Genomic DNA, 24,999 nt, shown 5'->3' with positions numbered 1-24,999 from the left:
CTAAACAAAGGTAAACAGACTCAAGGAAATAAATTATAACGATAGTTCAAGTAGGCCATGCTAAAGATCAAAGAGTTGACATTTGTGAAGGCCAAAGTAGCTATTTGCTTCATGGGATTACTCAAATAATTGTCTACTTTGAGCAGCAACTACATGTTCATGTTCTAACCCACATTAAAAAGACGTGCTCTGCTTTTTAATAAACTGTTATTTCTTTAATTTGAGGTTTTTATGACCAAAGTTCAGAACCTATTGGCTATGGTTTTAAAACAAGGGTTATGACTTCTTGCATCAAGGAATTCTGAAGTAGTGTTAGTTAAACTGTTGCACATAGTATCTTTAATATTTTAGCATATTATTTGTATTTTAAATGCAATTTGTTTTACATTTTTCATTTTTATATTTGGTATCTCATTTGATTGTTAGAAGGTACATAGAGTGTTTTGTTCTCTATTACTCTATAGTCACGAAAAACAATATGCCATTGAAGCTGAAGAGCAACTACGATCATCCTGATAATGGCACTGAATGACAGAGCAGGTACTTGAAGCTAAGATCATATAACTAACTACTGGAAGAGCCAGGGGTACATGTATGTCTTTGAACCCATTATTTTCATGACTGCATTCCATTAATAATTCTTTTTAAAATATTTTATTTTGTAGAGACGGAGTCTCCCTATGTTACACAGGCTAGCCTTGAACTCCTGGACTCAAGCAATCCTCCTACCTTTGTCTTTTAAAGCATTGAGATTGTAGGCATGAGCCACCACACTCAGCCCCAGTCAATAATTCTTGCTACTGCTTGCTTCTATCAACTGTCTGTACGACCTGAATATTAAAGGATGACATGTCTAACTAGAAGCCTCTCTTAATCCACCATTAGCCTTCGTGATCGTACCAACCAAAACAGCAGGACAATGGGGATGTACATGTATTTCCTGGCAAATATTCTATCCTTAAGTCTCCACATTTATAACACTAACTTCTTTTTCTTTTATTATTATCTTTCTAAAAAATTTTTTCAGTTCCTAAATCAACTACCATCAATGTTAATTTTTATCTACAGGCAACTGCTGTTGCTAATACTCTCTGACGACAGTAAAACAACATCAGCATTCTAGAATAAAACTACCCTCTGAGAGTTAATTTAGTAAAATACACAAATAATGGCTGAGACTCAGCATCTGATATTAAATAAACTAAGAAGAAAGTGTCAATTGTTTGTAAATGTCTGGGTCAAACTCAACCTAAGTAACTGGGTCTGATCCTGGGGAGAAATGACTGATATGTGATATTAAGCGGGAAAGCTAGAACTGAATTAGTACAAGAAACTTCATTAACAATAGAAGGAATATTAGACAAAATCAGATATCAAAGGGCAAGACTTTCATAGAATGTCCATACACTGGGTAGGAATAGAGAAGTCCTTAATGACCAAGGCAAATCTTGGGGATTCATTTGCAAAATGTCCCCCACAGTGGAACAGGATGCATCAGGCTATCATAGCTCTGGAACTGCTGCCATTAAAATTACTGGGTGATATATATCTTTTTTGATTCCATAAACATTGATTATTCCCTCATGCTTAGCAGTTAAATTTCCATAGTCTATTGATGAGAATTATGATTTGTTCATAAGTCTCCTCTGAGCTTAGAGCATGAGTTGGTCTCCAGTATGTCAACTCTGGGGTAATTAAGAAAACTCATTTTCTGAATCTATAAACCTGAGATCTGTACAATTGACTGCAGTAACCTCATTAAGGTCACCTATGAGGCCCATTCTGATTGGCCAGGTGTCTTCTTTATATGATACATCTTATTTCATCTTCCAGAATGCAACAACTTTTGATGATCTAAATTAATAATTTAAATAACAGATGATTTATATTTGACTTTGAAAATACACTATTGGAATTACGTTGTACAAATATTTTTAACTAAATTCTTCTAGGTGAATTCTAAAATTATTTGGCGTATCTAAGTATACATGAGTTGGAAGCAACCCAGGAAGCTGGCTTGATGGCAGAAAAGCTAGTGTCTGACTGAAAACGAAGCCCTTTAAGACAAACTGGAGAGGGCTGTGGGAATCTGGGGGTAAGCCTGTTTCTAGCTGAGCCAGGGAAGGAGAGAGTTTAGTACACATTCTCACCCCATTGGTGTGTTCCTAGAACAGCTCAGTTTATGGGATAGCAGTGAGTTACAGGATGAAGCCATGGGAAACTGACCTCTCTATTTGATCTGAAAGGTTTTACAGGTAGATCGAATTTTCCAGCTCACGACACACTGATTTTATATTTGAGTCATTTGTGAGAAAACTGCCCAATAATTTTGTTTATTCCCAAGGAAATCTGTGGGTTTTTGTTTTGACAACAAGTGATGTTGCAAATGGTGGTTGGTACCGTCTGGATCAGGGTTTCTTTTGGAGCCAGACTCCTTGAGTATTATTAATGATAACGTAAGGGTGAAAATGTCTACTTTTCATTAGGTACTTACTAAGAACCATGCACCATGTAAAATCAAGTACAACCATTATCTCTTTTCATCCCCTAACAACATTTTCAGGTAAGAATTAATACAGATTCACTTTGCTGATAGTGAAATGGAGGCCAAGAAATGTTATATAATGTGCCTATAGTCCCAAAGTAAAGCATGTCTTTAATGTTATTCTGTTTGACTTCAAACCTTTACTACCACTCAATAGGTAAGTCTTGGAGGATGGTTTTTGCAAAGCATTGAAGTCTGGCATGCTACATATGTTAGGCACATGTAATTTGGCATATAATAAATATTTACTGGATTAGGTAATTTGAACTGAGAATGGAGAAGTCAGGTATGGTGACAATGTATATCTCATCCTAATAATGTTTACTGTTCAACAACCCGTAGAGAAAAATCTTATGATTTTGACATTTATATCATATATTCAAGCATTTCCTTACATACTTCAGTGTCATGATAAATACAGCTACTAAAGCCGTTCTAATTGATGGTCTCTGGAGAAAAGATCCGCATGAAAATGAAATTCATATTAGAAAGGAAAACTTTTAAATTGAGGCTATATACATATATATATAAATAAAATAGGATATTTATAATTATATATTAAGGATTTACCAAAAAAGGACAAAAATGGTGAATAATCACAGGCAGTGTGGGTTTAGTGCACCATATCTAATGACGCAGGTACTGAACTATCAGTGTTCTCTAATTTCATTAACCCGTTTTCTGTAACTTCTCTCTGTTCTCTTAAGAACAGTTCATGAACTGCATCTGCCCTTCAGAGATAACTGAAACGCACGTGAGAGCCACACCCAGCCCAGAACGGCAGAAGAAAAAAGTCCTAAAGGAGCCAAGACTTGAAAATGATGACACATTTTATCTGAAAGATTCTTCCGGGAGCAATTTATAGTTCTGTGAAGTGTCAATGACAGCAGCTTCGACAGGGAGATAAGGATTCTTCTTCAGCTTCATAGCCTTTGGCACCTTGTGGAAAGGTGTGACTCAGAGCCATCTTGTACAGAAATTAAGGTGCAGGAAGATTTCAATAAAAATGAATGGGGCAGTCAGGTTTAAAATATTTTAAATATTGTTTTCAGTCATTTTTAAAGAATAATAATTGGCAGTAAACTGTGTTGTGCTGCCCTAATTGCAGTAAAAATACAGAGAAAAGGGTACAATGTAAGCTAAAAGAGCTGAGCATATAGCAGATGCCTACTAAATATTTGTTGGAGGAACCATAAACAAATACATGAATGAGTTGATGTCTGTTAGGTTATTTTTTGTCTAATTCACTGCACTTTGGTTCTAAGAACAGTGCCCTATACTTGTCCTCAATGAATTGGTGTTACATACGTGAATATATGAATAAAGGAAATAGATCTTGAACTGAACTTGGAAAGTCGAGCAAATTTTCCAGAAATGTGCTCACAGCAGACTGATATGAACCAAGGGCAGAACATACAGTCAGGGCCTGAGAGGGAGAGAGTGTGATCGAGTCCAGATTAACAATCAGTCTGATTTTCCTAAGGTACTGTATTTAGTGAGGGGCTACTTATAACTATCTCATCCTAAATCTCTTTCCATATGTCTTTATTTCCCATCAACCAACAAAATTTTAGTCTTTTCTATAGGTCCAGTTCTATCCTATCTATCCTACCATATCCCATCCTACCATAACCTACCCTATCCTTACTCTACCCTATGCCACCCTACCCTATCCTATCCATCTGTTCTATCCTAAAAACACCTTTCCCGGGTGCTGCGGTTTCTTCAAGATCCAGCCACCATTTATTTTCTTCTCTCTACTGATAAAACTCTTGAAGTGGCAGTCCTCCTCTTTCAGGGACATATTTTTATTTTTAACTCCATGTATTTGGCTTTCCAGGCACCACATCATTGGGAAAACTCTCTCCAAAGTCACTGGTGGCTTCTCAGTCTTTATGCTGGTTGATCTCTCTCTCTGTGGCATTCTTTATACTGCTGATTATCTCCCTGCCATCCCACCCTGAACCACTTTCTTCCTTCCTCCTTTAGGCTCCAATAACACCTTCTGCCCACCTCTGTTTATGTTCTTTCTCAGTCTGCTTTACTATTTCCCCCTCTACCTATACCTAGAGATGAGGGTTCTCCCTAAGAATTGTTTGTCATATACCTTCTGCCTGGGAGAACACAGCAGTTCTAGTGGCTCCAGTTATCACCTGCATATGCATGATTTTCAAATCTGATTCATATCCTGAATAGAATTTCTCCCTTCATATGGCATTCCAGAAACTTGATCTTAACATAAGTAACATCAAAATATTCTATTCCACACTTACTCTCTTATACACATATTTCTTTTCTAAATCTAGCAACCCTACCCTAACTGATCTCTTGCCCTTTAATTTCCAATTATTTCAATCTTTCATCATATTTGGGCTAGAATTACCTTTCTAAAACACAGGTGATCATGTAATACTGAACTAACAGGAATTTTCTGATAGCTCCATACTACCTAGAGAAAGAAAATCCAAACTCCTTAGTAGGAATTAAAGAAAATCACTACTCTGGCTCCAATTTGCTTTTCTAGTTCCAACTTACATGCTTCCACTTATCTATACTGGGAAAATAACCCAGCCCCAAACATATCACATACCTTTATTCTTGTGACTTTTTTTCATAATGGCTTAGCTTGGAATTCTCTCCTTAAATTTAAATCATGCCCATCCTTCAGGGGTGAGTTCAAATGCCATCTCCTTCATGAAGCTTTACCCTAATCCCTCCACTGCAATAACAGCTTCTGTTATACTCCCATAGCATTTCATTCCATTACAGCACACTGCATTCTACCTTGTAGTCACATGGTACTTGTGGGTGGGAACTCTGATTAATTTTTATATCAATAACAACAGAAATATACTGAGTCTAAATATTTATTTGGCACGGTTTTGAGTGCTTTTCATACATTAACTCATTTGACCAGCAACTCTGTGATTTAGGTGACATTATTCTCCCTATTTGTATTCTCCATATATCCTAGCTCAAGGCTCTATATTCAATAGGCATTCCTTACTGTTTTAATTGAATGAAGAGGCTTTTACTGGGGATAATGTACTTCTTTGGGCTCATTCAAATCAATTCCCTATCATAGTCAATATTGTTTTAATTCCTTGATTAATAATACGCTTTGTTCCAGGAAAAATTGAAGATTACTTAATCTCTTATATAAATATGACAATTATATAAAGGAACTTATATAATGATGAGTTAGTCTCATATAAATCACCAAATATGGCTAATTTATTATAACAAAATCAAAATACAGTATGAAATATATCGTGTCAAAAATGGGCAAGAGGGAAAAAACTTAAATTACGCTGGCATACTAAATGTTTATTACAACTTTTTTGGAGGAGGGCTTAAGGTTGTCCAGGAATCCCTTTTGATAAAATGAGAGCCAGTTTGAACTCTAATTATGTAAAGAAAATGAGCTCTGGGCCTTTAAATATACAAACCAGTTCAGAGAGAAGGTGAGGTTATCCTTAAACGTGAGATTACATTACTTTATTTTATATGCACAATTTCTCTGTTATCAAACAGATCATTAAGGAAAATGAGTTAGCATCACATAGGTAATATACTTGAGAGCAGGATACAATCTGAGGTTTCCCATGCAACCCTGAGCTGTATGATTATCAAAAAGGTGAAGTGAGGAATACGAGAGAAATAAATCGCCACTGCTGAAGTGAGACTCAGGAGATCTGTTTGTCCTGATGAACTGACATCTTCGCTAGTAAGTTCAAAGGTAGACAGTGTTTATTTCCTGTTTCACTTCCAGATGTTGCCTGTGCTTTTCCAGTCACTCAACAAAGAAGGCATGTGACATCTACTCACATTTCTGGAATGACATCAGTGAGAGAATATGTAACTGTGGCTCTTGTTGACTAAAAGGATTAACTTTGGAGGTCACAGAAGTTCAACCTTCTAACTCCTTTTTGGGTAATTTTCCAACTATATTTGCTCTACAATACTTTGAAGAAAAGTATAACTTATGAACACATTTTTTTTCTTAATGTGTTTGCAAACTTATTAGAGAATAGAGAGTATTACTGAAGTATTAACCTAAATTTCTCAGCTTCCTATTACAAAAGAGTTATACAATGATGAGATATTCATGAAAACAAAGGCTCACCTTGATGACTATTTTTGGGGGGAAGCTAGGAAAAAGAAATTGCTTTGTTTTAGCTTTTCTCTCATTGTCTTTTCAGCTATAACCATGGAGGGAGAGGTAGAAGGAAGGTATTACAGCATTTTTTCTTCAGGCCTCACCATGGCAAGCCACGACTCTCTATAGGCTGGCTCCAGTGGGGCTAGCCGGATACACGGGTGAGTACCACGGGCTTCTGCTCTGTCTGCAGAGCTCATATTTCATGAATGTTCATTTTATGTAGTTGACAACAAACAACCTTACTTCCTCAGGAATAGGTGCTGGCCTAGGATCTACCCCAGGGTGAACAAAGTTTGTGCAAAATGTACCTACCCATCACAAAGTAAAACCTCAGGTTCCCGTAACCGGTAGTATCCATATATGGAGTGCATAATTTCCTCTCTCCATCTTTGAGGAAGACCATTGATAAGCCTGATTCTATTGTTCCACATTCCGTACCAATGACAGCTCCCAAGACATCCCATCTGAAAAAAAAAAAAAAAAAAGGATTTAAGAGTTAGAGTTAGAATATTATATTAAGTCAAATATTTATAAAGCATAACATTTTGTTTTTAGTGAGGGACACTTACTTCGTAATGAATAATTCTGAAATAAAGATATGGCACTTTATTTAGGTAATGAATAAATTTTAAACACAAATTTTAGGTAGTGAATAACCTTTAAACACATTACATTCACAGTTATAGTTTACCTGTAGAGGGATGAATTTAATCAATATTGTATATGGTGTGTCTACTTGTGATCAGAGCCATGCTCCAGACTGATACACTTTTTATTCTTAAAGTACTTATAGTTGAGTTGGGAAATCAATGAACTAAGGAAACAGTGAAGTCTAAAAGACAGACTCATAATATAAATACTTACATGATGTTTTACATATTGAAAATAGCAATAGAATGAAAAGTCTATCTTTTCTTTTTTTATTTATTTATTTATTTATTTATTTATTTATTTATTTTTATTATTATTATTATACTTTAAGTTGTAGGGTACATGTGCATAACGTGCAGGTTTGTTACATATGTATACTTGTGCCTTGTTGGTGTGCTGCACCCATCAACTCGTCATTTACATCAGGTATAACTCCCAATGGAATCCCTCCCCCCTCCCCCCTCCCCCCTCCCCCCTCCCCATGATAGGCCCCGGTGTGTGATGTTCCCCTTCCTGAGTCCGAGTGATCTCATTGTTCAGTTCCCACCTATGAGTGAGAACATGCGGTGTTTGGTTTTCTGTTCTTGTGATAGTTTGCTAAGAATGATGGTTTCCAGCTGCATCCATGTCCCTACAAAGGACACAAACTCATCCTTTTTTATGGCTGCATAGTATTCCATGGTGTATATGTGCCACATTTTCTTAATCCAATCTGTCACTGATGGACATTTGGGTTGATTTCAAGTCTTTGCTATTGTGAATAGTGCCGCAATAAACATACGTGTGCATGTGTCTTTATAGCAGCATAATTTATAATCCTTTGGGTATATACCCAGTAATGGGATGGCTGGGTCATATGGTACATCTAGTTCTAGATCCTTGAGGAATCGCCATACTGTTTTCCATAATGGTTGAACTAGTTTACAATCCCACCAACAGTGTAAAAGTGTTCCTATTTCTCCACATCCTCTCCAGCACCTGTTGTTTCCTGACTTTTTAATGATCGCCATTCTAACTGGTGTGAGATGGTATCTCATTGTGGTTTTGATTTGCATTTCTCTGATGGCCAGTGATGATGAGCATTTTTTCATGTGTCTGTTGGCTGTATGAATGTCTTCTTTTGAGAAATCTCTGTTCATATCTTTTGCCCACTTTTTGATGGGGTCGTTTGTTTTTTTCTTGTAAATTTGTTTGAGTTCTTTGTAGGTTCTGGATATTAGCCCTTTGTCAGATGAGTAGATTGCAAAAATTTTCTCCCATTCTGTAGGTTGCCTGTTCACTCTGATGGTAGTTTCTTTTGCTGTGCAGAAGCTCTTTAGTTTAATGAGATCCCATTTGTCAATTTTGGCTTTTGCTGCCGTTGCTTTTGGTGTTTTAGACATGAAGTCTTTGCCCATGCCTATGTCCTGAATGGTACTACCTAGGTTTTCCTCTAGGATTTTTATGGTATTAGGTCTAACATTTAAGTCTCTAATCCATCTTGAATTAATTTTCGTATAAGGAGTAAGGAAAGGATCCAGTTTCAGCTTTCTACTTACGGCTAGCCAATTTTCCCAGCACCATTTATTAAATAGGGAATCCTTTCCCCATTTCTTGTTTCTCTCAGGTTTGTCAAAGATCAGATGGCTGTAGATGTGTGGTATTATTTCTGAGGACTCTGTTCTGTTCCATTGGTCTATATCTCTGTTTTGGTACCAGTACCATGCTGTTTTGGTTACTGTAGCTTTGTAGTATAGTTTGAAGTCAGGTAGCGTGATGCCTCCAGCTTTGTTCTTTTGACTTAGGATTGTCTTGGAGATGCGGGCTCTTTTTTGGTTCCATATGAACTTTAAAGCAGTTTTTTCCAATTCTGTGAAGAAACTCGTTGGTAGCTTGATGGGGATGGCATTGAATCTATAAATAACCTTGGGCAGTATGGCCATTTTCACGATATTGATTCTTCCTATCCATGAGCATGGTATGTTCTTCCATTTGTTTGTGTCCTCTTTGATTTCACTGAGCAGTGGTTTGTAGTTCTCCTTGAAGAGGTCCTTTACATCCCTTGTAAGTTGGATTCCTAGGTATTTTATTCTCTTTGAAGCAATTGTGAATGGAAGTTCATTCCTGATTTGGCTCTCTGTTTGTCTGTTACTGGTGTATAAGAATGCTTGTGATTTTTGCACATTAATTTTGTATCCTGAGACTTTGCTGAAATTGCTTATCAGCTTAAGGAGATTTTGGGCTGAGACAATGGGGTTTTCTAAATATACAATCATGTCATCTGCAAACAGGGACAATTTGACTTCTTCTTTTCCTAACTGAATACAATAGAATGAAAAGAATTGGCAAAAGTCTAGCAAGTTTTCAAAAAGGAGATGGGATTTAAACTGGGTCTCATCAAATAGGTAATTGGATACGTAGAAGAGAATAAAAATAGCTGGCTTTTACTGAGTGTCAACTACCTGGCCAGATCCTTTTCTAGGTCCTTTACACATTGAAGTCATTCAATTCTCACAGTGACCCTATGAGATAGTCACCATTACTACCCCAATTTTAGATGAAGAAACTGAGATGAAGAGAGGTTAAGAATGACTAGCAAAGGAAGAGGACAGTATTCAAATCCATGCAGTCTGACTCCAGAGCCTATGCTCTTACCACAGTCGCATAACGTGTTGATGAAATCATATGAGTACAGGCTAAGAAATGGGAATGACCAGCAGGCACGGTGGCTCACGCCTATAATCCCAGCACTTTGGGAAGCTGAGGCAGGCAGATCACGAAGTCAGGAGATCGAGACCATCCTGGCTAACACGGTGAAACCCCATCTCTACTAAAAATACAAAAAAATTAGCTGGGTGTGGTGGTGCGTGCCTCTAGTCCCAGCTACTCAGGAGGCTGAGGCTGCAGAATGGCGTGAACCCAGGAGGCAAAGGTTGCATTGAGCCCATATCGCACCACGGCACTCCAGCCTGGGTGACAGAGTGAGACTCTTGTCTCAAAAAAAAAAAAAAAAAAAAAAAAAAAGAAAGAAATGGGAATGACCTTGACACTATTAACAGTGCAGACATCAATAGACCTTGGTGGAAGATGTGTGTTGCGGAAGAGGAAAAAATACATTTGAATAGTACAGTGGAAAGAATCCATGGAGAGTTTGGAAAGAGGGGAGTTCAGACTCTATTTAGTAGACACTCAGTGATATTTCTAAACTGCATATATGATTACATCTCTCCTTTGTTTAAAGTCTTTCAGGGGCTTCCCCATTGCTATCTGGACAAATTCCAAGTTCCTTAATGCAGAATATGCAGTCCTTCTTGGCCTGGTCCAAGAACACATTTCTAGCCCAATCTCTTGCCTTGTACCATGTCTCTTCTGCCTTGTACCCAAACTCTTTTGCCATACAATGTGAATTCAAAGTCACTAAAACATTCTCTGTCAGCCCTCTGAACCTTATCTCATTGTCTATCAAACAAACTCAGGGTCATTCTTCAAGATGTCCTTGAAATATCAAACACCTTTCTGAACAGTCTTTCCCAAACTTCCTGGCTCCTCCTACCCAGCCCCACCACTCCATCTCAGACTCAGTTAGATTCTTCCTTTGTGATCTCATTTCTCACAGTACACTGCCATCGTTTCTTTACTTGCCTTTCTTTATCCCTGATATGTCAGCTCTTAAGACAGGATCTGCATCTTATTTTTGTGTCCTTAGACCCTAGCTCAGTGTTCAACACCCAGCAGAGTCTCAATAATTCTTGTTGAGTGATGGCGGGATTAAGGGATTCCATCTTCAGAAAATAAATGAAACTTGTAGAGTGCCCTGACTGTATCCCGTCCTCACTTTCCTCTGCTGTCTCTAGCCACATCTTTGCCCTATCCTCTGAGACAATTCATGCCATTAGCACAAATTGGCACAAATTGGCACAAATTGGAAAGCAGCCTTTCCAATTGGCATATTGGAAAGCACCATCTTCTGCTCCTGACCACACATCAGGCAGGTCTGACCACCACTTCCACTCAAAGTCCCCTTGTATCTGTACTCAATGCCTACTGCTACCATTGCTGCCAGGCTTTGGCACTGCGTCACCTTACAATCATAGCTCTGATGGTTCAGCCTCCTCTTTCCCTTAGATATTTCCTACACCATCTGCCTGTCTAGATCCAAGCCCTGCAATGACCACCTGGTCTTTAGCTTCTCTGTTAGTCTAGGTTCTAGGCACACACTTTAAATGCCCAAAATATTCAGAGAGGTTTTCAGGTTTAGATCTCTTTTAAAGATTCACAGGCCTAGATGAATGGTCTTATATAGAGATCTGGCCTCTCTGCCCACAGCTGCCTCTTCCCTTACTCATACTCTTTCTCCACCCTTACTACCAGTCTGTCTGATTCCTCTTCCCTCACCTTTTCAAGGCGGACCCATCTGTTGCCACACAAGTCCCAGCTGTGTCAGTGAGAAGTGAAAACAAAGTAGAAGGTCAAAGACAGCTCCATGGTTAGGGGAACAGGTGTTTACAGAACACCACATTCAACAGAACTCTGAAACTACACAAACAAAAACCTTGCAATACATGTTGGCTATAACAGAAGTCATAAACTGGTGTTTGGGGGAATGACCATAAACTTTTGACAGACATTTAGGTCATTTCTATCTTTTTTGTTATTATTAACAAGGCTATATAAAGGTCCTTGTGTGTTTACATATGCAGGTGGGAGTTTCCCTATCAGCCCTTCTTAACTGGTGTCTGTGAGAGAAATGAGTCCTAATACCCCAAGGCACCCATTATATTAGTGAATTGCTTTTTCGCCTTTGTGTCTAGAATCGCAGGTGCACCTGCTTTAGGAGAATTGAGGACGTAGTGGCATCATTTTCTGTGTTCTGGGGTTAGCACAAAGGAATCTCTGCTAAGAAAGGCTGGCAGAGCATATATCTGGAAGTGGAGTTGCTGGGCAATGTGGTACTTCATTATTGCTCTTCAAAATGGTTGGATAAATTTATGTTTCCACCAGGAGGGTACGAGGTTCCTGTGTCCCCACAAGCTTGCCATCACTTCGTTTTGCCAAGTTTTTAAAATCTGGCCTATTAGATGAGTATGAAATTTTACAGGATTAGTAGTGAGGCTAAATATATTTTCATGTTTATTGGCCAGTTGGGGTTACTCTTATCTGAGTTGCCCATTTATGTCCATTTTGTATTAGGATCGCTTTTTTCTCTCATTTTTTTATGATTTGAATTCTTTATATATTTCAGGTAGTACTCTTTTCTTGGCTATATGTATTGTACTTTTTTCACTTTGTTTCGTTGGATGTATAGATGAGTTTTAATTTTAATATAGTAGAATTTATCTATCTTTTCTCTATGCTTTGTGCCTTTTTTATCCAATTCTCCCTTATCCTGAAATCAGAGAGATATTCGTCTATATTTTCTTCTAAAAGCCTTAAAGCTATGCTTTGCACATTTATGTGGTTTTAATGAATCTGAAATTGATTTGAGGTAAAGAATGAGTTTGAGATCCAATATGGTTTTTTCTATATAGATAGCCATTTATTCCAGAACCATTAATCATTGGCCCTAATTATTGGTAATGCCACTTCTGTCACATAACAATCCCCTATAAACGTGAGTCTGTTTCTACAATTAACTTGTCTCTCTCTTTTCCTCCATTAGTCTATATGTCTATCTCCGTGTCCAAACCAATTTAAATATCGTACATATGGTACGTGTACACATATATGTTATCTGTATATGTAAAATAGCTCTTGATAGCTGAGCTCCCTCTGTCCCTCAGCCACACCTTTCACTTCTTCATAATTGTCTTGCCTACTCTTGTCCTTGTTAACTTTTCCTAATGAATGTTAGAATCACTTTGTTGAGTTATATTAAAAACCCTACTTGGATCTTGACAAGAATCCGAAGTCTCTTTAGTTACTGATAAGCAGCTATCTATTGAATTGTTGCTCCTTTGTAAATAATCTGTCTTTCTCTCTGGTTGCATTTTTGTGTTTGGTATTCTAAAATTTTCCTGCAGTGTATGTAGGTGTAGGTTTACTTTATTTATTCTATGGAAACTTGGTGTACCTTGTCAGTTTGGGGATCCAAACCTTTAATCAGCTCTCAAAAAATGTAAGCCACTCTTTTCAAATATTAACTATCCTCTATTCATTCTATATTCTTTCTGGAAATTCTATGGGACCTGTATTGAAATGTCATATTCTATTCTCCATGTCTCTCACTCTCTCATTAATCTTTATTTCTTTTTATATTGCAATATGTGTTTTTTTTCTCAGATCTGTCTCTATTTCAATATACCAATTCTCTCTTCAGTTGCTTCTATTTTTACCTTCATAGTTAATATGTAATTTCCATCACTGTATTTTTCATTTTTAAATGTTTTCTTTGATTTTTAAATTTTTATTGATTGATTGATTTTGTTGAGAAGTGGTCTTGCTCTGCTGTTTAGGCTGGAGTACAGCTGTGCAATCATGGCTCATGGTGGCCTTAACGTCTCGGGCTCAAGCGACCCGCCCACCTCAGGCTCTCCTCACAGTAGCTGAGACTACAAGGAGGCGCCACCATGCCAAGTTAATTTTTGTATTTTTCCTTTTAGGGATGGTGTTTTGTCATGTTGCCAGGCTGGTTTCAAACTCCTGGGTTCAAGCAATCTGCCGATGTTGGCCTCTCAAAGTGCTGGGATTGCAGGTGTCAGCCACTGTGCCCCACTTCTTTGACTCTTTTTACCATCTACATATTCTTTTCTCATAGTATCCTCTTCTTTCAAAATGACTTAGATTAAAAAAAAATCTTTTAAATCATTTAATCATATTTATCTCTCTCTGTTATCTCAATTGGAATGCACTTATTCTTCTGTTTGTTGTATCTGATAACTGTCCTTTTTGGTGAATCATAAAATCACATAGATCATAATTATTGTGAGCTCATCTTCAGTGGACTTATTTCCAGCATCAATTTTACACACTTTGTGTAGAAGAAATATTTTTACAAAGGGGTTTTGCATTTGCATTTGTGAGCATCCTGGAGGTTCCCTGGTCCTGAATTTCTTTTTACATTAATTCCTCAGTTTAGAATTTTCCCACCACCTGGGTGGAATGAACATGAATTTCACATTTGTTTGGAGTTTCCATTCTTCTGGGAGTTTTTTCACTCTTGAATCAATGAGAGAAGTTGTTATCCTAATTACGTCTTTATGGAGAAGGAACTCTTCAAGGTTCCATATTTATACAAGAATATCTGTTCTATCTGTCATCTGCCAAAGATCCTGTGTATTTTTAACTCTAATCTTCAGCCTTAGATTACATATGTCAGTCCATCCTGAACTGCTTAAGTTTCATCTAAACGCTTATTAATCAGGTTTTTAATTTCCCTTTGTTTTAGGTATCTGCTCATTTCCTCCCCTATCCTAGGGCTACATATTGAAGAAAATTATCATACTTGATCCAACATTTCTGTGGGTTTGCAGAGGAAAAGGAATTGCATGAGCTCAGACAGCCTTATTTTCAGTTTCAAATTTTCAGCTGGCTGATTACTATTAGCAACGATGGGGAATTAAAAGAGGTAAGCTAATTAGTTCATTTTAGGCTCTCACTTAATTATGTCATCAGGAGTGTTAACAAATTAAAGGACGATGTCATCTTTCAAATCAGCAAGCTTCTCTTTTAGAGTAGGTTCAACTTATTTTAACATGTTAAATAATCGATTTTTAAATGTAGTCTGGTTAACTATTTTTGTTTCTAAATATCCTTGGTGACTTTATTATATGAAAAGCAATTTTATAAATCAAAAACAATTGTTAGTTACTGAATATTAATAATTATCCTAAGGTATGAAGATATGTTTCTTATCAGGAAAATAAATATAATATTTATTAGCCATAATTTCTTCATCCAAAGCTTATATATCGAAGTGTCTCTAAGCAATGTATTTAAGCCACAGGCTCAGTTCTCAATATATGGACAGCAGTTTCATCAAATTTCATTAAGTAGCCAAACTTTGTTGGAAATCATTATATGCAAACAGAATTACAGCTATTTTAGGTAAAATGTTTAATCATTCTAGTTTTTGAAAACATGTATATTTATTCCTTGCACAAAGTTTATCATGTATACTTACTTTAGAATTACTTAATTCTATTTTCAAAGCAAAGACTATCCAGGGAAATAATTTTTAGGAACACCAAACAAATAGCATATATCTATAATATCACACATTTGGCAACAGATATCAAAGGAGATGCGTGAATTATTTTAAAATACATTATAGGCTGGGAATGGTGGCTCATGCCTATAATCCCACCACTTTGGGAGGCCAAGGTGGGCGGATCACTTGAGGCCAGGAGTTCAAGTTCAGTCTGGTCAACATGGCGAAAACCCGTCTCTACTAAAAATATAAAAATTAGCTGGGCGTGGTGGCGCACACTTATAATCCCAGCTGTTGGGGAGGCTGAGGCATGAGGATGGCTTGAACCCAAGAGGTGGAGGTTGCAGTGAGCTGAGATTGCACCACTGCACTCCAGCCTGGGTGACAGAGTGAGATTCTGTCTCAAGTAAAATAAAATGTATCACATATCATTATATATATATAATTGTATACTTTGTATAATTTATGAGAGAAGTTTGATATTTTGATCTTGTGTTTAATATTTAAAAAGTTGAAATATTTGATATTTTAAAACCGATTTTATCTTTAGTATTTATTTCTGGCCATGTCTAATTTGGCCTTTGTTATGCACACAATTAACTGGTCTACATTTGGAAGAAACTGGGACACACAAGGGTAAGGGGCTTGCCTAAGGCCAACCACCTGTTCAGCTCTAAACTTTAGATCTTTTCTTTCTTGATTTGCTGTGATTTTCATAGTTACAGTTGTAAAAAGGATATTATGTATACCAGGATGATTATGTTGAACCATCCCAGTTTATAACAGATTTGGGACAAATATATTAGAAAATTCTTTTTAAAAAATTTTAACAGATTACATCAATCATTCAAGGAGCAAGCAAATGGAATAGTAACTTTTTGAAATAGCTCTTAATAGTATTGCATCATTTGCAAATTAACCAGAAGCCTCTTTTGACGCATACATGAAAATTTCACACTGGTTCATTGGTCTTTTGCTTGCTCCATTTATCCCAATTAAACCACTCAGCCTACTGATCCACAAAGCAAGTTAAGGTTATAAATGATGCAGATGATGACTCCTTTTTGACATCTATCTGCTTTAGAGTATTTTTAAAGTGAAAAATTAAATTGAAAAAGAATTTTTATGGACTAAAAGAACCTTCTATTTAAGTGAGAAATGAGATTAGTAGTCTTTTTCTTCTATTTGTTGTAAATGAAAAACTTTTCTAGATTAACTTAAATGAGTTATTATCACTTCTACCACAACGTTGTGTGATACGATTCAGAACATATAATAACTTTCAATCTTTATTTAAATCTTACATATCCATTTTTTTTCTCAATTAGTCTTTATTTCTCCCACTCTAACTGTTGGAAGATAACAAAAGTGAAGTTACTTCCTTTAGAAATCCAAATATTTATAATCAAGTGAAATGGGAAGTTCAGTCTACTTTGAAGAGAAAAAGGCAGAGATAATTCTGCTTTACTGAATTTTTACAAGATTTATGTTTTGCAAAAGTCTTGTTGCTTTGAATAACTACTTTGCATTTATTAAAAATTCAGGAGGAGCCTGTTATAGCACAAACCCACTCTTTCAGGAATTTGTATGAACACTGGCTAAAACATTGTTGGAGGCAAAGTATCCTTAAGGAGATCCCAGAGCTCTATCAACTACCGGGGGACTTCAGGTAGAGTCTTTACTCCCCAGACTTCAAAGTCCCAATTTACAAAGTCACAAAGTTGTGACCTTGTAAAAATTATATTGTCCCTGACTCTCTCCAAATATACAAAAATTACATTGTACAAAAATTATATTGTCCCTGACTCTCTCCAAATATAATAATTACATGAAGTAAAATTATAACCAAATCTTTGAGACCAGTAGTGGTTATTTGAGGAGCTCCACAGGTTTGTCAATAACTCGGACGGCATGGCAATTTCCCTCCAAAGGTATGTTACTTCTCTGTGGTTTAAACTATGCTTTCCCTAAGGAAATGCAGTTCTATGTGAAGTGCATTTGAAGGAATGTCTGCCTGAGGGAGAGAGCTCTCTACAATGCAGCAATTTATATTTATTCTTTTATGATTAATCCTAAAATTAAGAAACCCTTACCTTATTTATTATAAATACACTGGTATCTATTATTTACTACAAATAGAATGAGGTGAAGTTGGAGCACAGAAAAAGTTTTCTGATCAATAAAATGCCTTAAGGCAACTCTGTTCCTTAGAGATAGCAAGATCACAATAAATATTTAATTTATATTTTTAAAATAAGGCTTTCTGTTTTTTCTGTCACTAAAAGAGTAATATTTTTGTAAGCAAAAAGTAATTTAAAGAGGTGTCTTAGCTGGAAAGCTGATGGTCTTCTCTATGAGGTGTTTTGGAATTCTTTGTAACTAGGATTAATTATATTTTAACTAGCTCATACTTCAATACTTTTAAGAATGATATGTATTCTTGGCAGGGTAGCTTGGCAATAACTATCAAAACTGAAATTATTTATGTACATATGTATGTATATGTGTGCATATACATCTGATTATCCAGTTTTCCTTTTCCTTTTAGGAACTTACCTTTCAGAAATATTTTAACAAGCACACAAGAATGTTTACTACAATATTCTTTGTCTGTCAACAGGGGGGTTCAGTTAGATTAACTGGCCTTTGTGAAATAATGAAGATCTATATTTATTGACTAGAAGGGACTTTCATAATATGTTTAAGTTTTGAAAAATCAAGTTGAAGTATATACGCAAAGTGTGATTCTAGTGTTGTGTGGGTTTTTTTTTTTGGTATCATTATGGAAAAATTTCTGAATGAATAGATGCCAACAGTTCAACAGTGAAGAATGGGAATTAGCATGGTCGGGAGATTTTGGACTTTTATTTTGCTCATTTTCTTTGCAATAAGCAAATAATTTCCAGGAAAAAGTCAGGTATTCAGTTTATATGAATTATAATTCACAGTGAAAATTTAAATTATCTCAATATAGGTTTATGAAAATATTAAGAATATGAACATAGGAATTAGAGATCTAATATCTTAGCCAGACCTTTTCCCTACTAATATTAGCATAAAAGGCAGTAAAAGTAATGGAACATTTCATATTTTCTATGAATTTTTAAATTATATTATTCAGAACATATTAAAACACCTAAAGTTGGTAACTTTAAGTCTGAACTAAGATCCAGAATAAAGCCTGGCTATAAGATCCTATATTGACCAAATTAATAAGGTTTTAAAAAAATCTCATATAAATCCTCTGAGGTCGAAAAAGTTCATTACACTTATAAGGTCTATATTTGGGATGAATGCTCTGCTCTTTAATAAGGGATGTGTCATAGGTAAAGACCTTCCACATTCATTTATATTCATGAGGTTTATCTCCAGTATGAGTCCTCTGAAGTCTAGCAAGATGTATACTTTGACTGAAGCCTTCTCCACCTTCATTGCATTTATAGGTTTTCCCTCCAGCATAACAGCTTAGGTGAAGGTAAAGGGATGAGCTCAATTTGAAGGCTTCCCTGAATGCATTACATTTCAAAGATCCTTCTCTTCAATTGGTTCCTCTCGAATTTAATTTTGTTTTAGGTTTTTATGACATGTATCATGTTTATTTACACTCTCGTTGGAACAACACTAATAAAGAATATTGGGTTTCAGAACGGTTAGAAAGCACCCAGCTTTCTCATTAATAAGACAGTAACATAACCCAGACTGGAGACTGTTTAGAGAAAATGATGTATTGCCTGGGACATTACAGAGTCTCAATAAATGTTGGTTTCCTTTTCTCCTCCTGTAAAATGTAGTGCTGTTTTCATTTTAAAATAAGTCAAAGTGGCAATTCAAATGAATTTCTAAATTATAATGAGTGTTTTTACTTTTTTCTTGCTATAATAAACAACCTTAGATGAAGTTGCAGTACAGTATGCAAAGAGTTATTGCTCAAACAATCTTTAATCAAGGATATATTTAGCAAAAGATAAACTGTCTACACTTTATCTACCTGGAGGTCTTTGGCACTGTTTAAGATTTTAGCTACAATCTATCTGGGCTTCTAAATTTATTATTTATGTTATTTAAATGGTTAAGTTTTGCTTTAATAAAAGTGAACATGACTGTAAAAACAAAACCCACTTAATATAATGTTAACTCAGACTGCCAAACTACCTTCAATTCATTTACCTTGAATTGTAAGTTTACATAAAATCCCTCTATAGCATTATGAGCATTTTGTGAAAGTATCTGAAATAAGAGGTAACAATTCGTCTGGATAGGAAAGTGTTCTAAACCAGAGGTAACAATTCATCCTATCCAGATGGATAGGTTGATAAAAATATTCCAGATGGATAGGATGAATTGTTACCTCTGGTTTAGAACACTTTCCACTAAATTTTAGTTTAAGATGGTATAATTTGTGGAAAATAAGATGCTTAAACCGTTAGGAAGAGCTCTAAAGAAATTTCAGCCTATTTTTAATGAAAGTGTCAACTTACATCAAAAGGGCTACAGTAGAGATTGTTCTTGTTGCTCTATACGCAAATTTGTTTTTTCCTGGTTATATGTTAGATTCATTGGTTCTCTCTCTCGGGAACAAGGATAGGGAGCCAGTTGCTGCATTCTGGATGCTCACATGGACAGCTACTTTGGGGCTGGGGGCCTATTAAACAACTCAAGTATGGCAGTGCCAAGAGCAAAGATGGCGTGGAAACGTGCTATAAATTAAAGAAGGGCTCAGAACTTCTGTGAAGGAGCTGCAGAACAACTTTGGCACAGAGAACTTATATACTTGTCATTTGAAAAATTACTGTTTTAATATTTAAACTATAAAAACAATTAGCTTAAAAAGAAAGCAATATTAGCACCTAGGTCAAACGAAAATCAGAAAAAGGAGGAAGTAATACATCTGTTTTAACAGCCTGCAACAAGTTTACTTTGATCCGTTTTAGCACTTGTGTGGTTTTTAAACATATCCAATCATCATTTTAATTAATATTGTTTTTTTCCCAATGATATATTTCTTGTTTAGAGAATGATTCAGGTTTCATTGGCTATTCAACTTTGTGTTTAACCTTTTATATCTCATTAATTAATTAATATCAGTATAATTTTCTTTTGAGCACCACTTTGCCCATATCATATTACTGACAGTGATTATGTTTTGAATAATAACTAATTTTTAACTTGTTTATTATGCACCATGCTTTAGGCAAAGTGCTCTACATGTATTGATACATGAAATATTCCTTTTTCGCCCTTTTAATGCTCAAACTTGAATTCTATCCTATTGTAATACGCCTCCCTGCTGCTTCTGTTACATGTGCCTGGTGTATTAGTTCCTCTTTGACTTTGAATTTCTTTTGTTATTATAGTTTAAGTCTCTCATAAGGGCAAATATACAGCTTATTTTTCAAAACTTACTGTGAGAATCTCATTTAATAAGTGAATATAACTCACTCTAATTTATCACATTACTGATATGTTTGAATTGGCTCCTGACCAATTGTTTTCTATTTTCTATTTACCCTGTATTTTATTGTTTATTTTTCCCACTTTCCTGACATTACTGAACTATGTCTTCTTTGTTCTAATGTTAACCTAATGCTTTAGAAGTTATATAACCTCTATCTGGCTTATCTACTTTTTAACACACATATCTATATTTATTTAAAGTTTTCTATTAACATTAAGAGTTAACCAAGATCTACAGTTTCATTCTAAACATGTTAAGAACATGCGCAATATTTTATTTCCTTTTTCAGCTTCCCTTCCTGCCAGCCACCTTCTATACTTCTCATGTTGCAATCTTTTGTGTTTTAATTTCAAGTTTTTGTTAAAGTTTTCAAATAATCCATACTTATTTAGACTGAAGTACAAGTTTTACTTTTTTACTTGTTTACTACTCTTTCTTGAATATCTCATCTTCCTCTTGGATTAGTTTCCAGGAATGTATCCTTGCAGTAATTCTTCCAGAGAGGGTGGTAAACTTTCTGAAACCTGTGTGTCTATAACAGTTTTTATTTTTTCCTAATACGTGATATTTGGCTGGAGAAGGAATTTTACAACTCAAATCATTTTCAGAACTTCAAGATAACTGCTTCCTTTGAAAAAATGCTTAATGCTACCAAGGAAAGTACAATAAATCTTACCTAGAAGCTTTAGAATTTTCTTTTATTGGTGTTCTAAAATTTCTCCCTGATTATCTAGGACTGGGTACTTTTCCATTCATCTTGCTAAACATTTTCATTCATAGCCACTATACCTTTCTCCTCCTCCTCTTCCCTACCCCTCCTCTTCTTCCTCCTCCTCCTTCTTCTCCTTTTTTTAATCTTGGGAACTTTTTTCAATTATTTATTTGAATATTTCATTCCATGTATTCCTTCTGGCTTCTTCTTTAATTCCTATTATTTCTAATGTTGGAAGTGCCACTTATCTCTTAATATCTTAATATCTCTTTTTCTGTAATGAAATAACATTTCAAGACTCAAATTTCCAGCTCACTAATTTGTTATTCAGCTCTGCCTATACTGATACTCAGGGAAAAAAATCCATTAAACTTGTTTCACCAATCATATATTGCCATTTCTCACATCTCTAATTGTTTCTTCCTCATAAAATTTGTTCTAATTTCACAAACACAGTATACGCCCTTATCCTGCTGAGGATATTAATTATACTTCTTATACAATCTCCATTAGTTTAATCTGTTACTTCCTTTTACTTACTTGGTTCCTAGTTCTTTAGTTTAATGCTTTACTTTTATTTTTATTTTTTTTACATGGAGGTGGTTTTCCTTAGATTTAGTGATTTAGATTATTTGCTTAAATTCATATCTGCTATTCTCTCTTAGTTTCGGTGGAAAAATGCCCACTCACTGGGAGCAGATGTGCCCCTGGGTGAGGATTCCCATGGGGGCACAATGCCCTGCTTCTCCATTCCACGTGTCCATATTCATTGCTTGGTCCTGGGGGCATAAGTCTCTGCTTAGAAGTGGGTGTAGTGAGGGCCAGGCATGGTGGCTCATGCCTGTAATACCAGAACTTTGGGAGGCCAAGGCGGGCAGGCGGGCAGATCACTTGAGTTCAGGAGTTTGAGACCAGCCTGGCCAACATAGTGAAATCCTGTCTCTACCAAAAGTACAGAAAATTAGCTGGATGTGGTGGTGCGTGCCTGTAATCTAAGCTATTGGGGAGGCTGAGACACAAGAATCACTTAAACCCAGGAGGCGGAGGTTGCAGTGAGCTGAGATGGCACCACTGCATTCCAGCCTGGGTGACATGGTGAGAATCTGTCTCAAAAAAAAAAAAAAAAAAAAAAAGAAAAAAGAAAAAGAAAAAGAAAAGAAAGAAGTAGGTGTAGTGAGGGATTCACCTACTTAGCAGTCCTTATAGCCTCACCCTGATTCCTGTGTGCAGCATCCATGACCTGGAGCAATACTGAGATGCATTTTGTAGTGTCTCATTCAATATGTGTTCTGGGCTATTGTCTCCCTCCTTCCATCAGATACCTCCTCTCTCTGGTCCAACTACGGGTCACTTTCTTGTTTTTTAGTGTCATTATAGACTCGTTTGCTTATTTTCTGTCATTTCCAAGGATTTGGGGCAGGTTGGCAAGATTAGAACATACTGTCTTGATTCCAGCTTTTAATATTCATTACATTTGTGGAGTTTCTCTTTTGCACAAATATTGTGGTAACAGCAGTAAAACAGATTTTTTTAAAAAAGGTGTTTGAATAGTAAAAGCATATAATGTTTACGTTTGGGATGAAAGGCAAATATACAAATTCCATGTGCAATGTTCTACAAAGCCGCCTTCCACCTAAAGACAGCCTCAGCTAAGTGAGATGTGGTAGCTGCTAATTCAATGACATGCTTGTAAGGTTAAGCCAAAGTTCAGAAAGACTCACATAAATTATCAGTGTGTCTATTCAAGTTTCTCCCTGCCTGAACTAACAGATGTATCTTCTCTAGAAAAAAGGAAAACACAACTTTAAAATCCCACTTAAAAAAAAAAACCTATCAACATTGGATTTTCGGACAGCTACGCGATATGAAAGGCAAACGGCTCTTGCATCCTTGTGATCTGAGATAAAATACTTTAATTCAAATGGTGGGAAAATATGGATAATTGGGAAACTGGTTTCCCAAAAAAGCCATAATGGCTTACTGGCTATCTTTTCTTCCTTGCCATTCATATTAAGTCTTTTGGAAACGTTATTAGAGAGGACTGCATACTCTTTTTTCTCTCTCATAATTCTTATGGAAGAAAAACCTTGTTAAAGAGATGAAAGCATTATATTCACATTAATAATTTTTTATTTCTTAAAAAAGTGAACTCAAAGCAGTAGAATTCAGTCAATTCAACTGGCCACCCTTGAATGAGTGAGGATTGCCAACTATGTTTTCTGTCTATTTTAGCAGATGAGCTTACCATGATAAATTGTTTGTGTGGGTGGTGGTGGATGAAAGAAGAATGAGACAAATATTTGATAAACTGAGCAGAGAAAACAGAACACATCAAGAATTTCACTACCAAATTCTTAATCTATTTTCCTGTGTCAGCTCTTACCCTAGGTAAAAATGCTTCACATTAATTTTATTTTGTGACTTTTAAAAAAATTGAATCTGTGACTAAAAATTATTATATCAGCATTCTTTCCTGGACCAATAAAGTAACATTTGGGACCAGGTGGGAGTGCAGGCCCCCCCAACCCACAACACACACAAGCACACAAAACACCATGGATTAAATTAGCATTTTTATCATCACCCAAAACGCAGAAAACACTAGGTCTTCTTATTATCCTTTTATACCTTTATAACATAATGCCAACTTCATAGCTAGGTCACCAGATGACAGCATGAATGAACTAATTCTGGTGGTGTGGCCTGACGTCCTGGCCAAAAGTCACAAATAAACCCAAGGTGTAGTTGCTAGAAGAATTACACCACTTTTAGAATTTAGATAAATTAATTGCAGAGCAATGAGAGTGGCACAGGTGCTTTTCTCAAACACATGATTATATCTTATTGGAACAGAAACCTGCTGACAATGACAGGGCCTGGAAGTACCAGCTTCTTCACTGTGACCAAAACCTTGGTCAATCTTCACTCCTGAGAAATAGCCAAAGAGCATACTTAAAACCACCTGAATCATTTGGTTAATAGAATTTCCTCCGATGATCCTCTGTGTGCATATTGACTTCAGCTCTTTTTTCAGGCATAAACAGTTTTAGTTCTTTTTTTTTCTGTTTGGGGGAATGATTTAGTTGTAGCCAAAAATTCTCTTATATTATTTGTGCTGTAGGAAAGCAGAATGTCTGATCTGTTAATTGGAATATATAATTTTTGCCAGCTATGTTTCTGGACTAGTATATTAATCTTCTAAACTATGCTTGGTTTCTTCTAATATCAAGTCAATTCCTTTCTAAGCTTACTTCATGAAGGGGTTTTCCATGTTTTTGTACCAAGTCTCCACAAGTGTTACTCATAGAGAGCTGAATGGACTATTCATTCTTTTACTAAGGCATTTTTT

At 36.0% G+C, this 24,999-nt stretch overlaps 1 protein-coding gene across 3 annotated transcripts in view; it reads right to left on the bottom strand.

Moving 5' to 3' along the window:
• Positions 1-24,999, bottom strand: part of LOC105475346 (reelin) — a 510,664-nt gene that overhangs the window by 191,838 nt on the left and 293,827 nt on the right. For all 3 annotated transcript variants that reach the window (XM_011730519.3, XM_011730520.3, XM_011730521.3), the window contains exon 12: positions 7,020-7,171. In XM_011730519.3, coding sequence (XP_011728821.2) covers positions 7,020-7,171 — 152 coding nt within the window. The remainder of the gene's footprint in view (positions 1-7,019; positions 7,172-24,999) is intronic.

The sequence above is a fragment of the Macaca nemestrina genome, chromosome 4 (genome assembly GCF_043159975.1).
Source record: "Macaca nemestrina isolate mMacNem1 chromosome 4, mMacNem.hap1, whole genome shotgun sequence".
In the NCBI taxonomy this organism is placed as follows: Eukaryota; Metazoa; Chordata; class Mammalia; order Primates; family Cercopithecidae; genus Macaca; species Macaca nemestrina.
The sequence above is the reverse complement of the archived record's forward strand: the minus strand, read 5'-3'. Positions and strand labels throughout refer to the sequence as shown.